Genomic DNA, 27698 nt, shown 5'->3' with positions numbered 1-27698 from the left:
TGAACTTAAACACTGGTGAACTTTTTAACACATTCTACGTTATTTACACTGGGAAATGCACGCCTGAGATTGCTTGCCAAAGAGGGATTCAAACAGAGAGGACACATATATCTTTCAAATGTTAATTTGCTTTTTAAACCTTGAGCTTTGATGCAAGTTGGCTTTTCTCTTTTGAAACAAGGAAATCAAGAGGGGTTGACTGATTTTTTTTTTTTTTTTTTTACCCATCTACCCATCCAACCATCTGTTTATCCGTCCATCTACCATCTATACATGGATCTGTTCACCCATCCATCCATCCACCCACCCATCCACCCCTTCACCCTTTCTAAACGATGGTTACCTCACTAGGTCTAAGGAATGCACAGGGATAAGCCTTACGCACCACGGTCTATTTAGAGACAAACAGAATTGGCAACAATGTAGTAAGTCCAACACGATCATCAAATGACAAGGGTCCAGGAGACACAGCAGAAGTGAATGGTTTGATGCGGCGAGGTTGAAAGGCCACCGTATTCTTGGAGAGGGTGTATATTAGTTTCCTAGGACTGCCATAGCCAAGTACCATGGTGGCTTAGAAGTCAGAAATGTGTCCTCCCACAGTGTGGGAGGCTGGAAGTCCCGGACCACGCAGCAGCAAGGTGGGTTCCTTGGAAGACTGGGAGGGAGACTTGGTCTCCTAGCTTCCCATGACCTCCGGCGTTCCTTGCTGGGAATGGCCTTGCCTCCGGGGGCCTTGTTCCCATCATACCGCATCTGTACCTGTCAGCGCCTGTGTTCACGTGGCCCTCTTCATAACGACACGGTGAAGCTGGATTTAGGATCACCCTGATGACCTCACCTTAAGATCACCATCTGCAAAGACTCAATTTCCAAGTAAGGGCACGTTCCTGGGCACCGGGGATTAGGACTTGCTACCCTACATCCTGAACATGGCAAAAGCCAGATCTGAGAGACAAATATGAATGTGTCAGCAGGTGACAGCAAAAAGCAATGATGTCACCAAAGGAGTGGAGAACGGAGTTCTCGGGGCTAGCGGGCCAGCGGGTGCAGCTGGCAGAGGCCACAGCGCTCGAGTTGAGGCTGCTCGTGACAAGAAGCCACTGAAGGAATCGGATTCCGGGAATCATGCAAGAGCACTGTGCTTTGAGGGACTCTTGACATCTGCAAGATATCTTCTTTATTTTGTTCTTTTATTTGTTTCCTTTTGTCCCTAGAGAGAGTGTGGGTGTCACAATCAACCTTCATACTCCCATGAGGGAGGAGAGTGTGTGGTTCGTGTTTCTCTTTCCTAATAACCTAGGCCTGGGTTGGCCCGAAAAATAGATGACAAGGCATCACAGTGTCCTTCTCACACTCCTGTTCAGTCTGAGAGACGGGGCGGCCGTGCGCATCAGCCATCTGGGAGAGGAGGACACGTGCCCAGGGGACACCATCCATGCCCTCATGCTGCCAGTGAAGCCTCACTTCCTGTCCCTGGAATGGAGTGGGTCAACTGGGGATATCCAAGCCGACCCACACAGGTCCTCTTAGCAGTGTCCACAGGAAATTGACACCCCAAATTATGGTATTTTGGCATAAAGAGTACTTTGAGTTGAAGGCATTTGGAAAGCAATTCATAAAAGAAAATCCCTTTGCCTACGTTAGGAAAGAAATTCACAAAAGTAAAGGTGTTCCCCCTCCTCCCTCCACTAGGAAGAACAAAGGTCCGTCACCAAAGACACCTGAGACCTTCCTTGGCTTGGAGACGGCACCAGAGGAAGCTCCACAGCACACACCTGGTGTCTGCCTGCCCACAGGTGGGTGTCCGCAGTTTTTTCCCTTGGTCCCGTTAAGTCTGTAAACATTCACTGCTCTTGGCTAAAGATGTTGTACAGTAATCCCCTTTATCATGGAAATGTGCTGCAAGACGCCCCGTGGGTTCCCGAAACCCTGGAGACCACTGAACCCTGCATGTACTGAGCCCTTTTCCTCCTACACCTACACACCTGTGATAGGCTCCCACCCTTTCACTTACAGGGTGTGCTTACAGCGCCTCTCTGACACACCCAGACCGACGGCATCACTACTTGTGATGGTTTGGATGTGAGTGTCCCCTGAGAGATCCCGTGTGGAGGCAGGGGTGCTCAGAGGTGAAATGACCAGACCATGAGAGCTGCAGCCTAAGCAGTCCACCTCTGTGAGTGGAGGGACTGGGTGGTCACCAGGCCGGTGAGGCGTGGCTGGAAGAACTAGGTCAGCGGGGGGTGGGGGGTGCCTCTGGAGTCTCTGTTTTGTCCTGGCTCCTTGATCTCTGCTGCCAGCTGTCAGGAGTTGGGCGGTTTCCTCCTCCACACCCTTGCTCCATGTTTTGCCTCCCCTGGGGTCCAGGGCAATGGAGTGGGTCAACAGGAGCCAAAATAAGGATTCTCTCCCCTACGCTGTTCCTGTGGGTCACGGCAATGCAAAGATGACAACACACCCCGCTTGAGCTTTGGGGTCATTATTAAGTAGAACGAGGCTTTCCTGAACACCAGCTCCGCAGCACGGCCACCCCGGGGCTCCTGACCAGGATGGCTGAGGGCTCCCAGGGAGCAGGGTCAGAGGGTGGAAAGGCTGGACAAGGGGACGACTCACACCCTGGGCTGGACAGGGTGGGCCAGTGTGAGACTTCAGAATGCTACTCAGAACAGCAGAGACTTAAAATGCATGAACAGTTCATTTCCAGAACTTCCCATAAATATTTTCAGACTGAGGTTGACCTCAGGGGACTGAAACCCTAGAGAGAGAAATATGAGTAGGGAGTGGGGACAAATCACATAAGCCAGGTTCTTAGCCCCCTCGTGGAGAATTACTCATCCCCTGGGTTTCTCCTATGAATATATGAAGAACACGTCACTGGACTTCTGTGTTTGTCTCTTCCTACTCTGTCTTTTGCTCCAGGGATCTGCCCCGCTCAGAACTTTGGGTAGAGGGGAAATTGCTTTCTTCTCCTCTACAAAGGTCTCAAGGAACACCATGGGGTGGGGAGCTGCCAACAGAAAGGACAGGTGAGCAACCCGACTCCCCTGGTCCTGTTTGAACGTGAGGGTCTCTATTTTTTGTCTTTTTTGAGAAAGGCCTTTACTGAAGCGCAGTCAATAAAGCCATGCCCCACCTGCCTACGGCCACCGCCAACATGGTCTGTTCAAGTTAGGGTGGACAGATGAGGCGCCAGCTCCCGTACCCCAATCATTGCACCTCAGAACACTCCTTTCGGGGGAAGCCGCGCATCCAAACCAGAACAAGTAGTAATGACGTCAGTCCAGATGTATCAAAACAGAAACTGTCCGCACACCCTCTAAGTGAAAGAGCGCGAACCGTCACAGGCATGTGACAAAATGGACTGTTGTAATGTGTCATTTTAGTGGTGATTAGAGCAGTCACAGAACTGTACAGCCCTCACTGCCATCTGGTCCCAGAGCACTTTCATCACCCAAATAAGAAACCTTGTACTCATTTGCAGTCTGTCTCCATGATCCTCTCCCCCAACCCCTGGACCCCACTGATGGCTCTGTGGATTGGACAATTCTCATATTTCATATGAACCAGAATCACACATCGCAAGGGCTTGTGTGTCTGGCCTCAGTCATGTCATAGCATGTGTCAGGACTACACGCATCTTAATAACTGAATAACACGCCATTGCAGGCTGTGTTCATCCACTGATCACCCGACGAATGGACATTTGTGCGGTGGTATTCTCTTTTTGGTTATTACAAATGGTGCCACAGTGAAATTGTTGCTCAAGTTTTACTTGAGTGCCTGTTTCCAAGTTCTTCTGGGCACACACCTAGGAGTAGAATTGCTGGGTCCTATGCTAATGCTCCATTCAATTTTTTTTTTTTGAGGCACTGCCGAAATATTTTCCATTTTATCATCCTACTGCAATTCAGAAGGGTTCCAATTGCTCCACATCTTCCGTGAGACTTGTTTGTTTCCAGTCTTGATAACAGCCACCTCAGTCAGTGTGAGTTGGTATCGCATTGCGGTTTTGATTGCATTTCCTCCGTGACTAATGATATCAAGCATCTTTTCATGTGTCTTTGGCCATTTGTATTTCTTCTCTGCAGAAATGTTCATCCAATCCTTTACTCATTTTTAAATTGGGTTATTTGTCTCTTCACCATGGAGTTTTGAGAGTTCTTCAGCTCTTCTAGATACAAGCCCCTAATTGGATACATATAACTGCAAACATTTTCTCTGTTTTGTGTTTTTTCACTTTCTCGGTGGTACCCTTTGAGACTCGAAGGCTCTTTGTTCTGAAGTCCAATGTACGTACTTCCCTCTCTCTTGCTTGTGCTTTTGGCGTCCATTGCCCAGTACAAAGTCATAGGGATTTACTCCTCTTAAGATCGTAGCATCTTAGCTTGGACATTTAGATCTATGATCCACTTTGACTTGATTTTCATTTTGATCCTTGACCGAGGGAAGAAATCCATATGAGTTGTTGAGCATGCCCAGTCCGCCTTATTTTACAGACTGCAGTGAGGAGGAATACATTTCCCATGGCACCCATGAGTCTGAGACATGGCTGGCCTCAGATGCGGAATTTCTGCCTCCTGTCGGCAGAAGCTTGGCCAGAGCACCCCACATGCACTCACTCAGTCCAGATACCGTGCAGATGAGAAGGGGTGCTCCCCTCTCCCATGGGCAGCTGTGGCACCCCCATGTCAACACTGGGTTCAGAGGGGCAGCGGCTCAGAACAACCCTGCCTCATCTGCTCTTTGGTCCCAGACTGTTTTTCTAATTCATCTCAGGTCTTAAACCTTGCCCCTCAGCCTACCCAGATGTTTGGGGGAATTGAGTGTCTTCCTTAACTCCCCCTTCCCTATTTGGGGTTTTAGTTCATCTAGTTCACTCAAGTGAATTCACTGAGAACTTATGACATGCCCTGTGGTTGGTCCTAGAGATACAAAATTGGCTAAAATGGCACATCGCTGCCCTGGAGATGTCATTGGAGAAGAGGCGACACACTCTCCATACAGCATTTCACCACCTGCTCCATATGTGTAACTGCTGATATTAATCCCCACATGCCTGGCTCTGCTTTGGGATTAAGTGTCTGACTTAACCCTGTTTAAGCTTTGCAGGTAGCAGCAGCCCTGTCCCGCCATTCAAGGGCACGTCAGACACACCGCAGGGCAAAGCCCTCTCCACCCTGCGGAGGCCAAGCAGGGAGGACAGCAGGAGCCAAAGCCACGGGAGTGGAGAGATGTCAAGAACCAGGGAAACGTGGTGGAGCTTTCATGGTGGAATTTCTTCCCCTGGGAAAAGCAGAGGCAGGCAAAGATCAGAGCATGACGGCAGCGGCCAAGTGAGGGGATAAGTGAGCAGGAGGCGTCTGGTTCCGAGGAGACAGGATGGGGCACAGGCCAATGTCAGATTCACGCCCACAGGCAGAAGGGCCAGCCAGGACCTGGGAGAACCACCCAGACACCTGCCTTTGAAGAGCAATACATCCTCTGTGCCTTTGAGACCATCTGCAAAAAAAAAGAAATTAAAAAATGCCACCAACTCAAAGGCAAATGGCATGAAAGTATTCAGTGGGAGGGTCTGGTCTGGGGGCGGGAGGTGGAGAGGAGGCTGCTTCATGCCTCACCATCATACTTGTATTTCAGGTAATCGAATTTGGTTCTTAGCGCTAATGTCATTTTCTGCTAATTTGATGTCCCAAGAATCCCTCTGAGTAAGAAGATTGCTGGTGGAATGTAAATGGAGCACATTCTGAGCTCAAGAAGCAAACCAGGTGTGCCAAGAGGGTGAGCAAAGGCCAGCCCTGCGGAGCCTTGGGAGTTAAACCTGCCCTGGGTGGGGTGGGGGTGAGGGCTGCTTGCTAAGCGGAGGGGCGCTGTTCCTTGACACTTTACCTGGTGAACACGAGCTAATCAGATGCTCCAGCACCAGGGAGCTGAAGAGCCAGCAGGGCAGGGCGGGCCTCGGACCACTCAGGTGGGAGGAGAGGTGGGTAGGGCACTGAGGAGCAGGGAACCAAGCTCTGCTGCAAAGGAGCATGAAGCATCCTTCTGTCCCCAGTTGTAGCAGGAGTAAGGGACCACACTTGCCTGTCATGCTGGACCTCTCCCTGTTCACACCTGCTGCACAGTGTACTTATTTAGGACATCTTGCATTCTTAAAAGAATTCCAGTTCTGACAGCGAATGGTACAGACACCCTAGCTGCAAGGTCAGAGTGTAGGAGAGTCAAAGAATACAGGAAATAACGGGGTCCCTGCTGCAAGCCACACAGTAGACACACTTCACCTCCAGATCTCAGTTTCCACATGTGAAAAATGGGACAACAGTATGTATCTGGTAAGGCGATGTGTGAGGACTGAACAGGATCCGGTGTAGAATCTACTCCACTGCACAACGCCGGGCACAGGTAGAAACTTGAGGGAGGTTATTATAGGCAGTTGGTTTAAACATTAGGAGCCCGGGATGCCAGGCTTCCAGAATATCTCCTTCTGCCCCGATCCTGACTACCGTGGGCCTCCCTGCCTCTTGCCTCTACCATGGCATCCAACATTCTCAGTTCCCAACTCCTCCTAGATGAGAAAGGCCTGCGGGTCCTGGAGTCTTCTCCCAAGGCTGAGTAGAAACCCAAAGTCCACAGATCCGAGCTGTGGCACTGCCCACATCTAAGAGGCAACAGAAGACAAGGAGGCCCTGAGTTCCTGTTTGAGGGAGGAGTCCCTCTCCCGCTCCCCCTTCCTGCTCCTGGCTGTGCTGTTCATGACAACAGCAGCAGCTCGGCTCTGGGTGCAGGGAGGCTAGGAAGGGGGCTAGAGAAGCAAACTGCATCTGCGGAAGCAGGTGGCCCAGCGCGCTCCAGACAGGGGTGCACTGCACCGCTCCTGAGCTGGATGGGGGCTGAGAGGAAGGGGAGAAGGACAGAAAAAAAATGGAGCTCCTCGCTGGGCCTGATGAAGATTAATGTCTCCTCCCCAATGTGATGAGGTGACTTAATCGCTGCGATTAATACAGAATCAGTGAGAGTCAAAGAAGGGGCCTGCCGGGAATGGAAGGTGGTGAGGGGTCTCCAGGGTGTGGGGGCAGAAGTTGAAAGGGAGACCCCGAATGTCTGAAGACGCAGTGCATTTCTGGAAGGCTCCAAAGTGACTGCAGAGACTGCTGGCGGAGACACGGCAGGGTACCACAAGGTGCTCTGGGCTTGCTTCCTTGCTTGTCCTTCTAAAATCATGTGACTGCGGAGCACAGGGGCACACGCCTATAACTCCAGCCACTGGGGAGGCAGCCTCAGCAACATAGGGAGGCCCAAAGAAACCAAGTGAGGCCCTGTCTCGAAACAAAAAATAAGAAAGAAAGGAAGGAAAGAAGGAAGGAAGGAAGGAGGGAGGGAGGGAGGGAGGGAGGGAGGGAAGGAAGGAAGGAAGGAAGGAAGGAAGGAAGGAAGGAAGGAAGGAAGGAAGGAAGGAAGGAAGGAAGGAAGGAAAAAAGCAGGCATAGGATGTAGCTCAGTGGTAAAGCGCCCCTGTACAATAAACAAACAAACAAATAAATGAAGCCACGTGACTGGCTTGGTTAAACATGCTGGTCTCAAAGGCCACATTAGCTATTGGGCCACGATTTCAGCAGACATGGATCTCCACTGTCACCATCCAGTGCCATCCTCAGCAGCCCATCCAATGACAGAGCTCAGCTGCGGCCTTAGACTCCTCGCTCCCTGGCCCATTTCTCAGCTCACCTTGTCATGTTTCCCAAGAGACACTGTCCTCCTTTCTTTGAAGTCCCCAGCCAATTAAGTGTCCCTCCTGCTTCCCAAACACCAGCGTATGTCCATTTATCTTTTATGACAGCAAGTATCTTGGACTGTGATGGTGAGCGCTCCCTGCAAAGGAGTCGGCTGCTCTCAGCCTCAACTGTGGTCTCCCAGCATCCCGGGACCCCCCGCCCTTACCCATGAACCAGTGTCCCATCCCCCCTCCTAGTTTCTCCAGGTTTCCTACACAGACCCACACCCTCAGGGAATGGCCTGTGGAGAAAGGTCATTACCACCTAGACCAGCAAAAGACCAATTCTCTTGAGGGCCAGGACCATGTTTTGATCAGATCTGTCTCCCTCTGGCTCTGGGTCAGGATCAAACAGGTCCCCAGTGCTTTATTAATATGTGCTCAGTGTCCTAAGAGGGGAAAAGGGGGTAGAAAGGAAGGGAGGCACAAAAAATTAGCTGGCTGCCCAGGGGAAACCTCAGCACCCAGGAAGAAAGGGCCAAGACGTGGGCGATCAGGAGACCCTGCAGCCCCTCCTCACCTGAGGTCCATTCTGGATCTCCCAAAGGCACATCATCAAAAAGAGCAGAAGGGGTGCTGGGCCTGCTTTTAGCTGGAGGACAGTCGCCCATGTTGTGAATAATGTGCCCTCGCAGGTCGGAGGAAGGCAAATCAAAAGCGTCCGAAATGGAACCACTGTTCCACGCCCGAGTTCATCCCCACCGCGGCCCGCACAGGGGGGGCTTGGAGGACCAAGAGCCAGTCTGAATGTCAAGGCACTTTCAGGAACACCCACAACAGAAAAATCAATTGTTAGTCACCGGGATTGGCTGTCAACGACCCGTGGAGCTGAGGCTCTTGTCAACACCCAGGGGTGCTTCAGGCACACGCAGGATGCCACGCCAGCAACGGCACCCAACCCTGCTGGGCTGGAGTCTGAGAGCCGCAGGTTTCTGCTGAGGCACCAGTGTGCCCTGCACACACCCTGGACTAGTTTTTCCTTAAACCACAGACAGGATGCAAAGATCCCCTGAGAGGGCCGCAGAGGAGCCGAGGCACCCAGGAGCGCCACAGAGCACCCGGAACTAGAGGTGGCCGGGAGCTGGAGTAGCCCGGCCTGCCACAGCCCCACCTGAACCCCACCTTTCCAAACCACGGCCAGGAGGGGCATGCAAGAGAAGAAAGGGAATCCAGGCCAGTGGCCTGCCCTCCCTCCCAATGAAACCCTGTTGGGGACAAAGAACTCCTCCTTGGCTGAGAGTCCAGCAGAATCTGCTTCAGCTCTTCAGAGACCACACTTCCAACCACTCGCAAATGAGAAACACGTGTTTTCCACTGGCTTGCCATGGGTTTCTAGGGCATTTTACCTCTTGGTGCCTCAGTTCCCCAATCTGTAAGATGGGGCCGGCAATGCCTTTTATCTCTATGTGCTGAGCTCACAGCCCGTGAGCACGGGCATGGCCCTGCAGGCACCCCGGTACCACCACCTCTGGTGCCGAGCTGGTTGACCTCGGGTGGGTATTCAAGCTCTCTGAGCCTCAGCTTTCTCACCTGTAAGCAGGTGAGTGGAACAACAGGACCGACTCCACAGGTGGCTGAGAGGACTGAGTAAGCCAATCTGTGTAAATCACAGAGAACAGCACTGGCCTACGGCATGTTCCTTCTTTTCTTTTTAATACATATCAGTAGAACGTATTTTGACACATATACCTATAGGGAGTAAACTTCCCACTCTTCTGGTTGTACATGATGGGCATTGGTCATGTATGCATTTATGAACATAGGAAAGTCATGTCCGATTCATTCTACCAGCCTTCCTACTCCCAATGTCCCTCCCTTACTTTCATTCCCCTTTAGCTAACCCAAAGTACTTTTATTTTTCCCTACCCCCTCCCTTATTGTGGTTTAGCATATACACATAAGTGAGAACCTTCATCCTTTGGTTTTTGGGGACCAGCTTATTTCATTTAGCATGATAGTCTACAATTCCATCCATTTACCAGCACATGCCATAATTTCATTTCTCTTTATGGATGAGTAATATTCCATTGTGTCTATGTACCACAATTTCTTTATCCATTCATTTGTTGAAGGGCACCAAGTCTGGTTCCATAATCTAACTATTATGAAGGGAGTGGCCATAAACATTGATATGGCATCTTTACTATAGTATGCTGATTTTACATTCTTAGAACACATAGCAAGGAATGGGATAACTGGGTTAACTGGTGGTTCCATTCTAAGTTTTCTAAGGAATCTCCATACTGCTTTGAAGAGTGTATGCAACAGTTGGCATCCCACTATTAATTTTCCCACATCCTCACCAACATTTATTGATCTTTGTATTCTTGATAACTGCAATTCTGACTGACTGAGATGAAATCTCATGTAGTTTTAATTTGTACTTCTCTAACCACTAGAGATGTTGAGCATTTTTTCATATATCTGTTGACTGATCAAACTTCTTCTGGGAAGTGCCTGTTCAGTTCCTTTGCCCATTGATTGGCTGGGTTATTTGTTTTTAGGCTGTTAAGTTTGATTCTTTACATAGCCTGGAGACTAATGCTGCATCTGAGCTGCAGGTGGCAAAGATTCTCTCCCCTTCTGGAGTTCTCTCTTCACACTCTTGCTGTTTCCTTTGCTCTGAAGAAGCTTTTTAGTTTGATTCCCTCCCATTTGTTGATTCTTGATTTTGCTTCTCGAGCTACAGGAGTCTAAATAACTCATGCCTTCACTCTATGGCAGACGCTGTTGTCCTTCCCACTTTGTTCCCTTAGAGGAAGTGCCTTCACGTGGGGCACCGTGTGTGGGAGGCCCCTGTCCTGTATCTGCTCACTGGTCACAACCACCCGAGGCCAGGACTCCGAGCCCCCTGGCACGGACCATGAACTGAGGTTCAGAACATGCACTGGAGGGGCACATGAAGGCCACTGTAGAACCAGACCCAGAACCCAGGCCTTCTGAGGCCAGAACCCAGGCATGTCCTGCCGGGCACCTGGTGCGAGAATCACATGACAAGGCCACATCAGCTCTACTTCAACCACCTCTTTCTTTTGATTTTTTGGGAGTCCTGCCTACTCCACACCAGAAATGGACACTGGCACCTGATCTTTCTCATGAATAATGTCTCCCCCAGCACCCCACGAAGATGGCTTCTTGCTCCATCCAGCTTTGGGAATCAAGGGCTCCAACTCCCAGCAGGCTTAGGTGCTCACGGTCAGGCCTCTGTTCCTTCTCTGGATGTGTCCTAAAGCGGCCATCCATCGCCTATCAAACGTCTGTCCCTCAGGCCCACATTTCCTGAGGCCGACCCCTGGGGTCCTCCCAGTCGCTGTTCTTCTCTCACCTCCCAGCTCCAAACAGCTCTGCAGCGAGAAGCCTCCAGCTCCAAACCTGCCACTCCGCCCTCTCTCCCTACTGCCCCGGCCACCATCTAAGTTCAGCTCACCTGGACTGTAGCTATCTGGCTGTCAGCTGGGCCTAAACCCCTGGCCCCCATAGATCATTCTCTACTCAACACAACCCTCAGAGGTGCTCAGGCAGGCACGGCAGGTGAGGAAACGATGTCCTTGACTTATCAAGTGGCTATTTGGTGATGAAGTCCATTTGAGAAGCCAGCAACTTAATAGTCAAGCTACTCAGCATCCCCTGCGTTAATTTTCTCTCTCTGAGAGAAAGATGACATTATCCCAGCTTGACTCGCAGAGCGGCTGCAGAGACCCAGTGATGACACGAGTCCCAGCCCTGCCTGGCCGGGGAACCCTGGGCCATGCGTGGAACCATGTCTTCTCGTTTTGTGTTTTTCCATCATGCCCTGCCAGCCACCAGTCACGCCAACTGCATGCCAATGAAGTCTTTGCTTCATATTTATTGAGCAACAACTATGTGCCAGAAACAGATTTCTAACACTGTATTTTATTTGCAATTACAGAACTGAAGTTTATTGCTAAGTGACCTCATCAGAAGGGAAAGTCGTAAAACAAGTAGCAGCAATTTACTGAAAGCCAAGCGTGTGCCAGTCGTCTCCCTCGCCACGCTCCGGAATGCTTCATCTGCACAGAGGGCATCGCTGCTTCCGCTCACCCATGAGAAAGCTGAGAGCAGGGACGAGATGAGCCATGGTCACACAGCCCGCAAGAGCCCCCCGACTGCGAAGCCTGTGTCCCTTCCACTCCTGCTGACCTCTCGCCCATGAGGAAGACGCTCCTCAGTGATGGGCACTGGGAAGGGGATGCTTGGTGCTCACAGGACCCTACCAATCTCCCTCCTGTCTCCCCAAGTGGCATATGCTCTGCGGGACCTCAGCATGCTCTTAGTGGCTCAGTGACCACCTTCACCACGATGCCCTCTTCTGCCCTCTGGCCATTTAGGCCCCCACGGTACCTTGTGTACTGTGTTCTCTTGGCACCAGCGGCACAGACATACTTCTGGAGAGCTGTGCCGTCTGCAGCCCCAGGACAAGATCTTAGTCATCTCTATTCACTGCTGATGGGACCAGGGCTCAGCATAAGCAGAGACTTGCACTGGCTCTTGATTGTGAAGGAAGGGACAGAGGAGTGGGAGGGAGGTGAGGTAAGAGGCCGAGCACACGGTGGGTAAGAACGGGCTCCCCGAGGAGCAAGCTCCCCAACACCCTGCACTTTATCTATAAAAGGGGTTAATGTTGGTACCTCCCCCAGAGATGTGTTATGGAAAGTAGGTGAGTGCTGACAACAGCCCTCGTGGTGAAGGCTGGTGAGGGTGAGCTCCTATTACCCTGTGCCAAGGACAGAGGGAAGGAATTGCCTCAAAGCCCGAAGGAGTCTAACACGCTCACCTGGGACGGAACAGGAGAAAAAACGGAGAAGCTGCAAAATTCAAGGGTCTCTTTCTGATTACTACCTGCCGTTGAAGTACCTGGAGAGCAATGCGGAGACTGGGGCAGAGGGTTGGACCACAGGGAAAACAGTCTCCTCTCTGTTCATCAGAGCCCTCTGAATAGAGAGAGATGTAAAAATTCTAAAAATACTCTCTCCCTGAGATCCTAATCTGCCCCTTCATGCCACTCACCTCTCAGTGTTTACCCTAAACATGAAATTAAGCCACCGGTGAGATGCTGTCTCTCCCCAACCAGTCTCCATGGCCATGAAACAAGCTCCCGTGTGCACTCTGACAAAACCCAGATGTGCCCATGTTTGTTTCTGGACTGGGGATTTGAAGAGTCCAGTAGCACAAACTGCCCCAGATCCCTCTTCAGTCAGTCAGCACAGCTTAGCACAACTCAGAAGCAGAATGAACAGTAGGCACTCAATTAGTGCTTTTTTTTTCCCCCCCAGGGATTGAACTCAAGGGCACTTGACCACCAGGCCACATCCCCAGCCCTATTTTGTATTTGATTTAGAGACAGGGTCCTACTGAGTTGCTTAGCACCTTGCTTTTGCTGAGGCTGGCTTTGAACTTGCAATCCTCCTGCCTCAGCCTCCCCAGCCTCTGGGATTACAGGCATGAGCCACCACGCCCAGCACATTCGTGCAATTATTCCTATGCAGAAAGGTCCAGAAGCCCCAGAGAGTAGCTGAAATCAGCTACCTAGAGGCTTCATGCCATCCTGCTCAAACATTCTAATTTAGTAAGAAAATAAACATCACCTTGAGACACTCATTTAAAACCCAGGTCCCCAAGCCCCTCCTAGTGGCAATGCACCCCATTTAGCAGATCTGAGCAGGACACTGCTTCTCCATTCGTCAAAGGTGCCCCAGGTGGGGACTCTACATTTTAAACAATGCCATGGGTGACTCTCAGCATCTGGCGAATGTGGGAACCGGAGCTCTAGGAGACTCCTTGTAGGCCAGGGGGAGGGTCTCTCTCAAGTTCCTCTTTAAACAGCAGATGAAGCAAGATCAGATGGGAAGGAATAAGCTTCCCGGGAGGGGTGCAGACAAGGAGGGAGACCCCAGAGCCCAGGGCTCCCATCCTACTCCCAGGGCCTGTGCGGGCTCTGCCACCCTTCCCGAGCCACGCCCCTTCACCCACCACACTCCTCCTTTTCTCTCCAGCCACCAGCAGGCCAGGAAAGGCACCAGGCACCCTCGGCCTCCTGCCACTCCCTCTGCCTGAAGTGCTTTCCCTCCCACCCATCAGAGAGGCCTGGCCAGTCCACCCCAGGGAAAGAGTGCTTCCCCTGCTCACGCGCCCCAAGCCCATCACCCGGCCACTTGTGTTGCCATGTCACCCTGGTTCATTTCTCTTGGCAGCCCTCACCCCAGTCAGCAGAGCGTGCACTTGTTACTCATCTCCCTGCACCCATTGATAGTAGGGTCCATTCGTGTGGTCAGTGCTTCACCCCCGGGGCCCATGACAGTGCCTGGCTGTCTGTTAAAGGCTCACGTTCCAGGGCGCCCCACTGTAAATGCTGTGGGTGCAGGGAGGAGGCTTCCTGGCTGGGGCTTCCTCCCAAGCTTCAATCCCCATCTTGGCTGGGCTCCCTCCAGGAATCCAGCCTCCGGGGAAATGGGACATAGAGTGCCCTCTGCTGGAGCAAAAAGCCACACAGCCATTATCTAAAGGTCCCACCCCTGGCCAGGGCTCCTCCTCCCAGGGCTAATCTACATCCCCACTCCTTTGGCTGCTTGAGCAGGCTTTTGCTTCTGAGAGTGCAGTCAGCAGATCCAAAGCACAAGACCACCCTGCTCCTCCCCTCGGCAAGGCACGAGGGGCTCCTTTTTGTGTTCATAAAAACCTGCCACAAAGGTAGCAGCATCCTTGATTTTGGAGGATGCAGTTTGGGATGAGAGAGGAAAAGTGACTCCGCTGCGGACACAGAGCATGTAAAGGAATGTCTGGGCGCTGGAACCAGATGTGCCGATCCACTGGCAAATCTGTCAGGGAAGCGATTAGACTTTACAACAGGGGATGGCCCTTTCTACACTGTCATTCTTCAAAGTGCTCACAACTGGTCATTTACCTGTCTCCAAAGCTGGCCATGCATTCACCGTGCTCTGGGGGAGCATTTCTGTGTCCCAGCATCTCCTCTGTCCCTTTCTAAGGCCAAGGGAGGGCTACAAACGCCTGCAAATACACATAGATTCCAACAAACGAGTGTGGCCTGTCCCTGTCTTTCAGCTCTGGTTCTTACTCAGTGACAAAGGAGACGGGAACTGAGTGCCAACACACCCCATGGGCAGTGGGCCCCATTCTGCCACCAGGACTGCTAAGGCTGCATGAAGAGTGACCTTGCCGTCTCCAAGTCTCAGTCTCCTCAGCTGCAAAGCAAAGGGCTTTTGGACCAGGTGAGCGACCTTTTGCACCCTTCCAGGAAGTGTCCCTGGATTCTGGGAAAATACAAGGAAGGAAGGAAAATGCAGAGTTACTGGACCACCACCCGATACAGCAGCTGGTTTAGTTGGCTGGATGGGCCACACGCGACGCACCCTTCTAACGAAGAAAAAATAGACCCTCAGGGATGAGTAACTTGTCTATTGTTACCCTGTGATTTAAATGGTGTGGCTAAAATTTAAACTCGGGCCTGATTGTCCTTAGGGGACATGGTCACCTCACCATCACCCTGCCCTATAAAAAGTCCTTGTGTGGTGCTCAAGGTTTTATCTGCTCAGGTTCTGAGCCTGCTGGCTGATTCTCACTGTCCGTCCCTGCTCTTAATTGTATGAGTCTACGGCAGAAACAAAATGCAAATTGCATTAAAGGACTAATCAAATTTTCTGTTCCGATTGGCTTAGAATAATCCGGCTAGCCACAGAACACGGTCAGCCTCTCCATCCAAGACAGCAGCCCCCTGTCACTCATCTCAGGGTTTGCCTCGTCCTTGTCTAAAACTGGAGCGACTTGACTTTCAAGTGACATCCCCCAGCTGTTTCTACATCCGCAAGTTCCTGGGAGTCTGCAGTGTACCTTTTCAGACAAGGCCAGCTCCCTACTGACCAGACGGGGGGGACGAGGGGGTTAGTCAAACTGCTTAACATCCTGGAGACTCAGTGTCCCCATCGATGAAACGAGACAAGTGTGAAGTTGTCTGGCAGAATAAATAAGTATCTACGAGCAAATCGCTAACCCAGCAGCAGGCAGGGAAAGCCAAAAGGAGTCAACTCAAAGTCGAGCCAGGCAAGGTCAACAAGCAACACAATTAGACGCCAGAAGGCCCGTCTTCTCCATTCTTGATGCACAACCTCAATGTGGGGGTGACCCAGGAACGGGCAAGGAAGGATGGAGCAACTGGCACCTTCAAACACTGGGCAAAGGTATGGCTGTCACCCAGTTCCAACTGATGGCTGTTGCAATGAAACAAAAGTCTGGTTTTTCTAGACCTTTCCCTTTTTTTTTAAGGAAAGGAAAAATCCTCGTTTTTATTGGTAATCTCCCAATATTTAACTGTTAGCAAGGAATTAATAAATGGTAAAAACCATGGGCAGGCCATGTTCAACACAACTGCTGGCGAGAAGCAGCCAAATCTGTTTCACAGGCCATCAGTGGAAACAGCTATTACCTTTTCCAGTCTGGTTGTAGCTTCACAGTGCATTTTCTTTGCAGTTCCCATATCTTCCACAATAGAGTTCTCTATCTTTTTTCCAAGCACAAGGATCTTATGCAGATATATGTTTATTGACTGATGCAGCTGGAAACAGCCGTATCTACTGTGGCTCAGTGTGCATGTTAAGCAATAATAACAGCATCTTGATATTAACTGGGGCTATGATATTGCCACCGTTCTGGTAGGAATGCTGCTGTGGATGAAAACATTCATTCAGAAGAAGGATTTGATGAACAAATTTCAGATCCTGAGGTCAATGTTCTGATCAAACCCTCCTACAGTGAATATCTGTCCAAACAGTGAAGTATATCAGGAAGGAAAAGAAGGCGTGCAGTTATGCCGAAGCATTGAACATCAATCCCCAAAGAAAAGTTTCATGCTTAAGAAGCATTTGAATTTCAAAGTTAAACAGCAACATCAATTCATAAATCCCAAAGGTGAGTAAAATTCCTCTCATCTAAAAAGACTGCAAACCTACCAAATCACTTCAGATTTAGCTACTTACTTAACTACCTGGATTTGCATAGACTTAAAAACAGAATCACTTACCCTGTAAAGTCAGCCCATCATAAGTGAACTACCTGGTGAGTTACCAGAAAGTGACACACCTGTACAGTCATCTCAAGGTTAAAAAGGAAGTTATTAACAGTAGCCTGAAGTCTTCCTGCTGCCCCAGGGCGGTCCACCATATGGACTGGTAGGGGCCTCCAGCAAGCTTGCCTGGTTTTGAACTTTATGGAGTTGGAATTGATCTTTATTAGCTTGTGTCTTCTTCATTGCTCAACACTGTATCTTCATTTTCCTGCTTCACAGCACTGCACTACATAAACACGAAACTATTCATGTATCTTACTACTCATGGACACTCTCTAGTTTCCAGTTTGTGCGCTACCATAAGTAATGCCGACATGAACCTTAGGACGAGTCCTTTGTGCACAAGTACGCTCACTCCTGTGCTGCATTGCTGGGGAGAGAACGGATGTGTCAAGGGGCACGCTTGGCTTTACTTGATCAAGCCACAGGGCTTCCCAAGGCAGCTATACCAACGGCCATGTTTTAGTTAATATTAACCCACCTACTCAATCATCAAAAGGTCTCCCTGAAACAAGCATCCTTCTTTTGTCAAATTGGTCCCCAAAACCAAAATAAATGAAATCACCACCAGGACTTCCAGACCTTCCTTTTTAGAAAACCTTAACCCACCATTGGTTACTGATTAAATGCCTGTGAGACACATATTATTATGACGCCAAATTCTATAGTCAATTCACAATGATACCTCTGAACACGATGCTTTTTTCAGGGGATGGGAACTTTGTTGGATATTTAAATATCAAATTAAGATCAAAGCTCTGTAAACTCCAGGCAGAATAAGATATTCACATAAGACGTGGTTGGTACAACATCCTTCACTTTGTCCCTAAAGGACAAAAGGATGGAAAGGATGCAGGAGAAGGTGCCCTGATCACTACAACCTGTGAATGTCACCTCACATGGCAAAGGGACTCTGCAGGTGCACTTCAACCCAGGATTTCACGAGAACATGATTATCTTGGATAATCTGGGTGGGCCCCACGTAACCAAAGGGTCCTTGCAAGAAGAAGGCTGAGCAGCCAGGCACGGAGGTGCACACCTGTAATCTCGGCAGCTTGGGAGGCTGAGGCAAAAGGATCACGAGTTGAAAGCCAGCCTCAGCAATGGTGAGGCGCTAAGCAACTCAGTAAGACCCTGTCTCTAAATAAAATACAAAATAGGGCTGGGGATGTGGCTCAGTGGTCGAGTGGCCCTGAATTCAATTCCTGGTACCAAAAAAGAAGAAAAAAAAAAGGGAGAAGAAACAGAAAGGTGAGTCACAATCAAAGAGGGGGAAGTGTGGACAGAAGCAGAGACCCAAGTGAGGGCAAGATGCTACTCTGGGCTCTGGAGATAGGGAAGGAGCCCTGGGCAAGGGCTGTGGGCAACCTGAGAAGCTAATACAGGTCAGGGGCTGGAGTCTTCCCTGAGACTCCGGAAGAAACCAGCCCCAGGACACCCTGACTTCAGCCCAGGAAGAACAGTTTGGGACTTCTTACCTCTGAAAGGAATGTGGGTATTTTTTAAGATACCAAGCTTATGGTGATTTATTACAATAACCATAGGAAACAAAAAGAGAATTTCTCCTTATCTGAGGGGGACATGTTCCCAGACCCCCAGGGGATGCCTAGAACTGCAGGGAGCACAGAGCCCTGGGGATACTATGATTTTCCTGCACACACAGACACCAATTTAATGCCTTTTCTATTTGAATGAAGCACATTTCAGGCCCTGTGGTCATAACTTTTGCAGTTTGAGGTGTGACAGCAAAATGAGCCCACGTTTCTTCTTATTTCGGTACAATTTTACAGAGAGAAGATTCATTCTTACTGCAGATATTAGCAATGTCAGCATTCGATTTTTTTTTTTTTTCTTTTCCTTAGTGGAGACTTTTCACCCTTTCACTTAAAGTACTTCACAGATTTTTTTGGCCTGTACAAACTGAAATCATCACTAATTTTGTACTTTGGGGCTGTTATTAAATAAAATAAAAGTTAAATGCAAGTAATATGATACTAAAATAGTCAACCTGATAATTGAGACAGTGACAAAGTAGCTAATGGGTGGGTAGCATATACAAGGTGGATTCACTGGACAAAAGAATAATTTGTGTCCTGGGCAAAACAGCAGACAGAGTGAGATTTCACCATACTACCCAGAAGGGTGTGCCACTTATAAAATGTTAGCTGGGGGTACTGCTGCACAGCTGTAATGTCAACAGCTTGGGAGGATAGATCACAAATTCAATGCCAGTCTAAGCAACTTAGCAATATCCTAAGAAAATTAGTGAGGGCCTATCTCAAAAAAAAAAAAAAATACAATACAATAAAAAGGATGGTGATATGGGGTTCAGTGGTAAATCTCGGGGTTAAATTCCCAGCACCAAAAAACAAACAAACAAAAAATAACAAGACCCAAACAAACAACAAAAAATTTGTAAATTCTTTATTTCTACGATTTTCCATTTAATATTTCCAGGCTACATGACAGGCTATAGGTGTCTATGAGTAACTTAACTAGGTAAAAGGGGGCACTACTATTCGAGCTAGGAACTAGAATTTAAAACAAAACAAAACAAACAAACAACAACAACAACAACAACAAAAAGCAGGTTCCCTGATTCCTGGTCCAAGATCTTGTTATAAGCTCTTCCAGAAGATTCAGTCAAGTGATCCACTGGTCATTTTCTCCACTCTGCAGGAGGGTCAATATTAACTTAAGATTGAAGGTTGGGTACAAGAAAAACAGAGGTCATCGCAGCAACCCCCTCACAACCTACAAAACCAAGGCGCTCCACTGCCCTTTTGGATGCCAAGACTTCTAAGAGACTCTTTCTTGGTTCTTTCAGAAATACTACAGGCACTTGCTGCCCTACTGTGCGCTGTGGCCCTGGAGCCATGATGCCACTGACTCTCAGCTTCACATTTGCATTCTCTGTAAGATTTGCTCAAGTGCAGCACTAACAGCTATTAAGCACTAGCTAGAAGAGCTCTTCATTTTTGATCCATTAAAAAAATCAATACAACTTTTATATTACACTTTGCATTTCATTTTGCATTTAGCATCTTGGGTTCTTATACCCCATAATATCCTTATTAAGTGATACATCCAGACCATCGGCAGGAAGGCAGAAATGGGCTCTGCTGCCATCACAGCTGCCACGTGGCCTAGCCTCTGGGGATACTGAAGCTCCAGCAAATTATTCACTCTTGTCTCTATAGTCTGAGTTCACAAAGCTTCTGGCACATTCTCTGGGCTGAAGAATGGGGGTAGTGCACACAAACCTGGGACAAGCCCACCTTGGATGAAATACATTCCTTCTCCCCTACTCTGCACCTGTACCCTGAGACCCTCAGAATAATAATGCAAATAAAAAGCTTTGGCTTAGAACTTGGCGGTTCTCAATCCAACTCTGCAACATGGTCAGACAGTAGGACCCCCTTCCTTTCTTTTGAAATTTTATTATGATGACTCTCAAACACGTTCATTCCAAGAGGAGTTTGAGTTGAGAGAACAGAGTGACCCACAGTTTTAGGAAAGACACAGTGTTCAAAATGAATACTCTACACTTGCTCCTGAAGCTGGCTTTAATGTTCAGCACTGCAGGCTCTGAAGACATCCACTTTCAAATAATGCACCACTCTCCCTGACCTGCTCCCCCTACCATGGGAGGCTTCTCACCAGCTGTTTGAGTTATGGCGGGGGGAGGGGGGCAGCAGGTGTGAACAATGTTACCAGTGGCTTTGCAGGCCCCACAGGCTACCTCAGTGATAGCTGAACTCCTCCCCTTGAAAGGACCTTACCCCACCAATAAAGCCTGTCATCCCACGAGAAAAGGTGATTCTGGTGGAAAGGAGCTGGCAGATCTGAATCCAAATGGAGTTGATCATGGGTGGGATTACTCAAGTCCAAGAATTCACATCACAGCCCAAAAGAAGGAGAGGTTCTGGGCACCATGTCCTCAGGTCTCAAAATCACAGATGCTCCTGGGAGCCCCGCGGTGCTTGCTCCCCTTAAGCAGGGGAAGTGTCCCTCCAGGTGGTGTTTGGAGGGAAGAATCCTTTCCAGCCAGCGTTTAGCAAGGACCCACTCGGGGTGAATGGTGAAGGCAGGGGGCGCTGGAGATGGAATGGGCGAAACTGACGCTTATCGCAAGAAAGTCCCCGGCGAGTGGACATGACACCCCATCACTGATGAGTGCTGGCTTCCACATGGGGCTGATATTAGGGAGAAATGACACGGAATGTGGGCACTGAAGGTGGTGACTGGAGGAGGGGCTCCCCATCCTGGGAGAAGGAACACAGAAGGAGGAAGCAGGAGGGCAGGAGGGCGCCAAGCTCAGCCTGAGTGAAGACAGACACAGAGGGCCGGGGAGGCGAGAGACTGGCAGATCCTGAGTCACAGTGAGGAACCTGTGCCAACTGCAGGAGGCGATCGCTGGAGCTGTGGGCAGGCAAAGCCAGGAGGGCACCTTTATTCTCTCGGTCATTCAACAAACATTTGGAAGCAAATCTTCTACGGTGCTGTCACAGTTGCAGGTGAAAAAGAAGAACCAGAGAGCAAGGCACCCTCCCTCCTGCTGTGTCCCAGCCGGTGGACATGAGAACAGGAAAAGCAAAGTGCTGTGTGCAGGAAGGGGAAGCGCAGGGGAGAGAGGGCTAACAGAAAGAGGGGACTGGGACCCGAGCACCCATGCCAGCCAGGCTAGGTGCTGCGCAGGGAAGGAAGAGGGGGTCAGAGAGGGTCTCGAGAGGGAAGAGCACAGCAGACCAGGCTCCGAAGGAGTCAGTGTGGCAGGGCAGATGATGGAGGGACATCAGGAGATGGGCCAGGGGACAAAGAGCACAGCAGCTGTAGGAGCCACCAGTCAACAGCAGCTGCCAGAGACCAGGACCAGAGGCAGCAGGAAGGGGCATCCCAGGGGTGGCGGGAGGAGGGAGAAGCAGGAGGACAACACTTCAAAGTGCAGAGCGGAGGTCTCCATGGCTGCGTGGTCACCAAGATAGAGGAGGGGGACTGCAGGTAGGGGGAGAAGTGGGGAAGGTGGGTCTAGGAACTTGGGGTTAAGGTCCGGCAAAAACACCACCCGATTAGCATCCTTCACCTGCAGTCATGTTGTAGGGACAGACGAGGCAGGGCACCCAAGACAGCAGGAAACAGTTTTATTTGGCTGCAGCCAGGTTCAGAGGGTTTTACAGGTTTTACTGTAACCAATCAATCCCCTGAACCCCGAGTTCAGGGAGTTTCGGAGTTTTATCCCCAGTGTGTAAGGGGAGGGGCTCAGAAGCTCACAGTCTGCAGAAATTCACATAAAAGCAGCTTTTTCTTTCACTGGGCAAGTTAACTCTTCAAGGACCATACCTGAGAAGGGGGGAGCTTCATGTCCCCTTTCTGTCCTCCCCCTGCCCGCTGTTACCATGGAGCCCAGTTGTAACTTATCTTAAAAATGTAGACATCTCTGTGAAGCCCAGCTCAAGGCCAGAGTCCTTGTTTGCACAGTTCTTCAAACTACACTTCTGGATACATGTTTGTGATAAACTAGTAAGGGGCTGTCCAGCTCCTGGAGAGCTGGTATCTTCTCGGCCCGTGGCCAAGTAAACAGGGCGATGTAAAAATAGGAAGTTTATCTACATTGAGCTCTTGGAGAGACTCTTTTGCTGACAGTCCTAAAATCAGCCCTGGTGAAGATTTCTGGAGAAGTCCCATTAAGACTTTTCTGTGGAGAAAGGGGGTGCCACTTCGGTCACTTGGCCATTGACAAATGGCCCCGGGAGCCAGGATCTCTTCCCCACTTGCCGGAGATCTATTAGGAAGAGCCTTCTCACCTCAGGGCCATGTCTGCTTCCCCATGAGTCTTATGCACTGACCCTGGTCCCACGCTCAGGACAAATCTCCGCCCACTCCCTCTCCTGTCATCCCCCAACCCGCAACTGGAGAAAGCCGTCTAGTTACTCCAATGACATCAGCCGCTCAGAATCCCAGCCCTGTCTGCAGAGGTTGGCAACCCCACACATGGGCTTCATGTGGACAACTTCATCCACACTGAAGGAGACAAGTAGCACCACTGTGCCCGAGTCACTCAGCTAACCTAGCTGACCTGTCCCCCAGCCCGCCTGGCCTGACCCCATCAGCTCCCTCCCCTCCTACATTGCTGCTCCAGGTAATCCAACCCTTAACCTCAGAGCTGGCAGCAGCTGCATCCCAGAGGGAATGCCTGGCTCTGCTCTCAGGAGACCTTGATATTAAACAGGCTTAAAAAAAAAAAGTGAACCCCACACCACGAAGAGTCATGTGGTTATGAATCCAGGCAGCAGCTCGGCCCTTATTTATGGCTTCACCTGCCACGAAGCCAAAACTCCAGGGTGTCAATAATGACAAATGGCCCCGGGAGCCAGGATCTCACCTCCACGGAGATGCTCAGCTACAGAGAGGAGCCTCTCTGCAGGTCCAGGTGTCCTGGCCACTGGCAGGCACTCTGTGGGGGACAGCTTTGTCTCTGGGTAACTCCTCAGCCTCTTCTGGGGTCCCCAGTCAGGCCACAAGGGCCACCCCGTGTACTTGCCCCCTTGCTGGACTCCCTCCTGGGCACAGGACACCTGTGAGTGCATTTCTCACAGCGAGCGTTTCTCTCCCTCCTGGGCAGCTCGTTCCAATTTTGGACAGATGGTCTTCATTATGAGGACCTTGACATTGGGCTCCCTGCCACGTCCCTCCACAGACTCAGGGGCCACCAGAGCAATTGTCACCTCTTTCGGGTGACAGCCTCTGACAGGCACACCCTGAGCCTCGCTCGGCGGCTCCGGCGTCAGCAGCTGGGGTTCTTTCCGCTGTTTCGTGTGTGACCAGGTTTGGAGGGCACTGCCATGCACCTGAGTGGGCCGACTTGTCTAGACTGTTCTAACAGCCCGGAGCCCAGAAAGAAACGCAGCGGCCCAGCCGTGGACTAACTGCCAGGTTCAGAGGCCTGAAGTCTGCCGTTGTAGCTGGACACTTCTGTTAGGGTGCCCACACGCCCAACCCCTGCATCATGCAGTCTGTGATGCCCCAGCGTGGGTTTAGTCCTCAGGGTCCTGTGGACAGTATAACCCAGTCTGTGTGTGTCACCTGCAGTATTTCCTCAGTGCTCCCAATTCCCCATAATTATCTGCCAATCTGGCGTTTCACACTAAGCCAGTGAGCACCGTCACTCCAGCACCCGGGGCTGGGCCTGCAGCATGGCACCCCCAGGTCTTTAATGTCAAACCATGAGCACAAACCATGAGTTCCGGGCTCCACCTCCCATCTCTGCTCTCTGGGAACCCACACCATCGGCCACGGGTGGGTGGCCACCCTCCCTCCGCCTCACTTCATGTTTCAGGCAACCCTCCCCCCTCACCCTGTAACCAGGAAAAGTGGTGACAGGGCTCAGGGTTCCCTCATCAGTCTCCACCAGCCACAGGGGCTGGTTTCAGTACCATAACTCAGGCCATCCAATGAGAAGCAATACTGGGCTCTGGGTAACTCCTCCTGGGATTGGTGAAGATAATATGCAAACCACAAACTAGCTCTATGTACGAAAATTCACCCTGACAGATACCAATGGAGAGAAGAACGGTCCCACAGAGGGATACAGAAAGACCCGGCTACCAAAACATCTTTTGAGCCCCTGGATCCAACCCTACCTGACACTTGAACTATCACTGAACTCACTAATTAGATTAACCACCAGAACTCTTTAAGCCGGGTTTCTGCCATGGAGCACAAATCAAAATCCAACAACTTTCCTACAGAAAGACCACGTGGCACTCTTGTCACATCCCTGCTCTCTGGGAACCCACACCATCGGCCACGGGTGGCCACCCTCCCTCCGCCTCACTTCATATGTTCAAATTGAACACCTCGTGAAGCCCCATCTATAGCATGGTGTCTTAGAAAATCTTAGACTCTTGAGTCTGACTGGGAGTTCCTTTGTGACTGGCTTGGAGGCCTGGGGCAGATCACCAAAACTTAGGTGCCATCTGTCAAACAGGGATATTAATAGGATCTGCATAGGGTCATTGTGAAAAAAGACTGGCCTGGCCCTAAGAAGAGCTCACAATACCCGCTGTTCACACTGTGGCTTCGGCACCGCCACCATTATTGTTTGGCGATTGTAGTGAAAACCAGTTTGGTTACCCTGCAGAGCGGCAGCTATCCTCTTATACTGACGCGGGCCTAGTGGCCTCAGTGCTCTGTTGAAAGGCCTCCTCCTGGCCCTCCTGGGGAGAATGCTTCCTCCTGTCTCTTCTAAGTAGATCAACAGCCAGGTGCCCTTTCTCGGATCCCTTTGCAGAAGTTCACCATCCAATGCCCGGGCACACCCTACTCCATCTGACAGCTCAGATGACCAGTTCAGGGATGTCGCTAAGGGATTGGAGCCGTAACAGGGGTGTGGCACTGGGCCCCAGCACTGGGCTGGGAATCCTGACCCTCCCTGCTCTGCTAGCACACGGCTAGCTCCCTCCACCTTGCTCCCATTCACTCTGGCGAACTCAAGGCCCATCTCAGGAAGGAAAGAGGAGCTCCTAATTAAAAGGTAGCCTTGAGCTGTCAATAAAATTATGCATAAAAGAAATGTTTTAAAACATGGAAATGACTTCCTTGAGACATATTTTCCTTTGAATGTTTTTTTTCCCTTATAATTCAAGTATGGGGGAGAGAAATATGAAGAAAATCTGCACCTCAACATTGCCACTCCTTCTCCCCCAATGCTGGGGCGCCATCTTGGAAACCCAAAACACTGCCCTGCATTTGAAATAGCTCTCTGGAAAAGTGGCCCATCCTGTCTTTCCTGTGGACCTCTGGAGAGTGCCGGGGATGGTCATTTGTGTTTGTCTCTTTGGGGAGGGCCATGCTTTCTCGCGTCCCTGTGCTGGGCTTCTCAGGACGATGGATCATCTTTCCTCCCCAGTCGGGGCCTGACACTCCAGCAGACCCCTCCCACGGCAGCCCCGCTTCCTCCAGCAGAACACGCACCGCTGTGTGCGGCGACCATTTGTTAAGCTCCTGTCTCCTCCAGCAGCCCCGGAGTGTCCAGCACTGTTATCTCCCCATCCATCTCAGCGCGGGGTTGAAGGCAGACATCAGACAACACCAAAACGCTGAATGTGTGAAGAAATGAACGAGCAGGTGGATGGGAGAGTGGGACCCTGTCTCCTCGAAGAGCGGAGTTATTCTCCACGGTTCAACCTCCCCCACCATCAACACAGTGAGCCGTCTGACCCAAGGGTGCGGGACTCGGTGTGCCCACCATCTAACCTCACGTTGGTGACTGTCTCCCAGCCACCTGTGCAGCCCCAGCCAGGTCCTTTCCTGGGACCAGACATCCATTCTGGCCTTCTACCAAATGCGACCTTGCCATCAGATGGCCCTGAGGCCCTTTCTGGGAGCCTCTGACAGCCAGTCTTCCCTGCCTTCCCTCCTTCCCTCTCTCTTTGTCTTCCCTCCTTACCTTCGAAGCTCCCAGCAAACAAGTAAATCCAGGTGACGGCCGGGATACAGAGCAGAGTCAAAGAGGCAGCCAGGAATTTCCGTCTCCCTCTGCAGATCCCCAGCATCCTCTCAGAAGTGGCAATCCCTAATCCCAGCGCCGTGTCTCTGTCCGGAGCATGAGGTCCTCGGCCTCCCTCATAATACTTTCTGAAAGGAAGAGCAGAGAGGGAGGGCTGAGTCCTTGGCGTGGTACCCGGATGCAATCAGCAGAGGAGAACCGTCCCACAGAGCCTGGATTAAAGAGTTCTCTGGTGGGTGACTTCCTGCTCATCTCTGTCACAAGAGATGACAGAGGTGGCTGCAGTCTATCCAAACGGAGGCAGTTAAATACGTTAATAACGGACTCTGTGAGGGCCCTCCAGAGCAGGCATATGCACAGGTGCTTCTAACACAGGTTAAAGGAGCATTTAGTCGGCACCTATTACCCACCAAATACCAGCCCGGTGCTGTGCTTTCACAGACTAGAACAAGGTGAACGTCAAAGAGCGTGGCCTAAGGAGACAGGCCAACATAAGACATGGGAGCCCCGAGAATGTGACAATCAAGAATTTCACGGGCCACTATGAAGAGCAGGTGCAGGTGCTGATGGACTCCTGTATGGTCAAGATGGCAGATGGTCCCTGTCGCCAGGCAGAGGGACTGCCAAAGGCCCCTGAAGCAGCACAGGAGCACACGCAAAGGAAGGGAGATCAGCTGGGCCACAGCATCCACCTGCACGCACCTGGGCCCCGATCAGCGCTGAAAGCCTAAACTCCAGTCAGGGGGGGCGGCCTTCGTAGCTTCTACCTTTGATAAGGGAAGAAGAGCTATGTCCAGAGAAGTATGGCAATGGCTAGAAGGTGCAGAGCATAGACAGGAACAAACGGATAATCTCTACGGAGCCTGACCTTAGACCAGGGCAGAAATCCGGCCATGATGTTTTAAAACAAGAGAGGTGGTCAAGTCACATGGAGCAGAGAGCCGTGATCTTCCACCTGAATATCTGATCATAAAACCATGTGCATTACATGCAAATGGAACCCACAGGCCACAGGGTCTCATCTCCACCCACCCCTAACAGAGGTGTCACATGGCTACGGCTGGCGCATACACCCACTTGGACTCCCTGACAGAGGAGAACCACCCACTGAGGACAGCTACAGAATACTCCCAACTCCCAAAGAACTGCTGTCTGTGAAATCGCCCCTTTGGCTGTCTGCTCCTCTATTCCTAGGGGCACCCTCCTCTCTGCCACCACCTCTGGGCTCCCCTACAGTGGTCTAGAGGCACTCCCTCCTTTCCCCACCAGCCTTCGAGTTTCCAAAAGATAGGCTCTGGATATTCCCCACCCCATCCGATCCT

At 50.7% G+C, this 27698-nt stretch overlaps 1 protein-coding gene across 7 annotated transcripts in view; it reads right to left on the bottom strand.

Annotated features, from left to right (window-relative positions):
- Positions 1-27698, bottom strand: part of Large1 (LARGE xylosyl- and glucuronyltransferase 1) — a 507191-nt gene that overhangs the window by 344916 nt on the left and 134577 nt on the right. For all 7 annotated transcript variants that reach the window (XM_078052856.1, XM_078052857.1, XM_078052859.1 and 4 more), the window contains one exon: positions 26317-26504. In XM_078052856.1, the coding sequence (XP_077908982.1) occupies positions 26317-26504 (188 nt within the window). The remainder of the gene's footprint in view (positions 1-26316; positions 26505-27698) is intronic.

This window comes from Ictidomys tridecemlineatus, chromosome 6 (genome assembly GCF_052094955.1).
Source record: "Ictidomys tridecemlineatus isolate mIctTri1 chromosome 6, mIctTri1.hap1, whole genome shotgun sequence".
NCBI lineage: Eukaryota > Metazoa > Chordata > Mammalia > Rodentia > Sciuridae > Ictidomys > Ictidomys tridecemlineatus.
The sequence above is the reverse complement of the archived record's forward strand: the minus strand, read 5'-3'. Positions and strand labels throughout refer to the sequence as shown.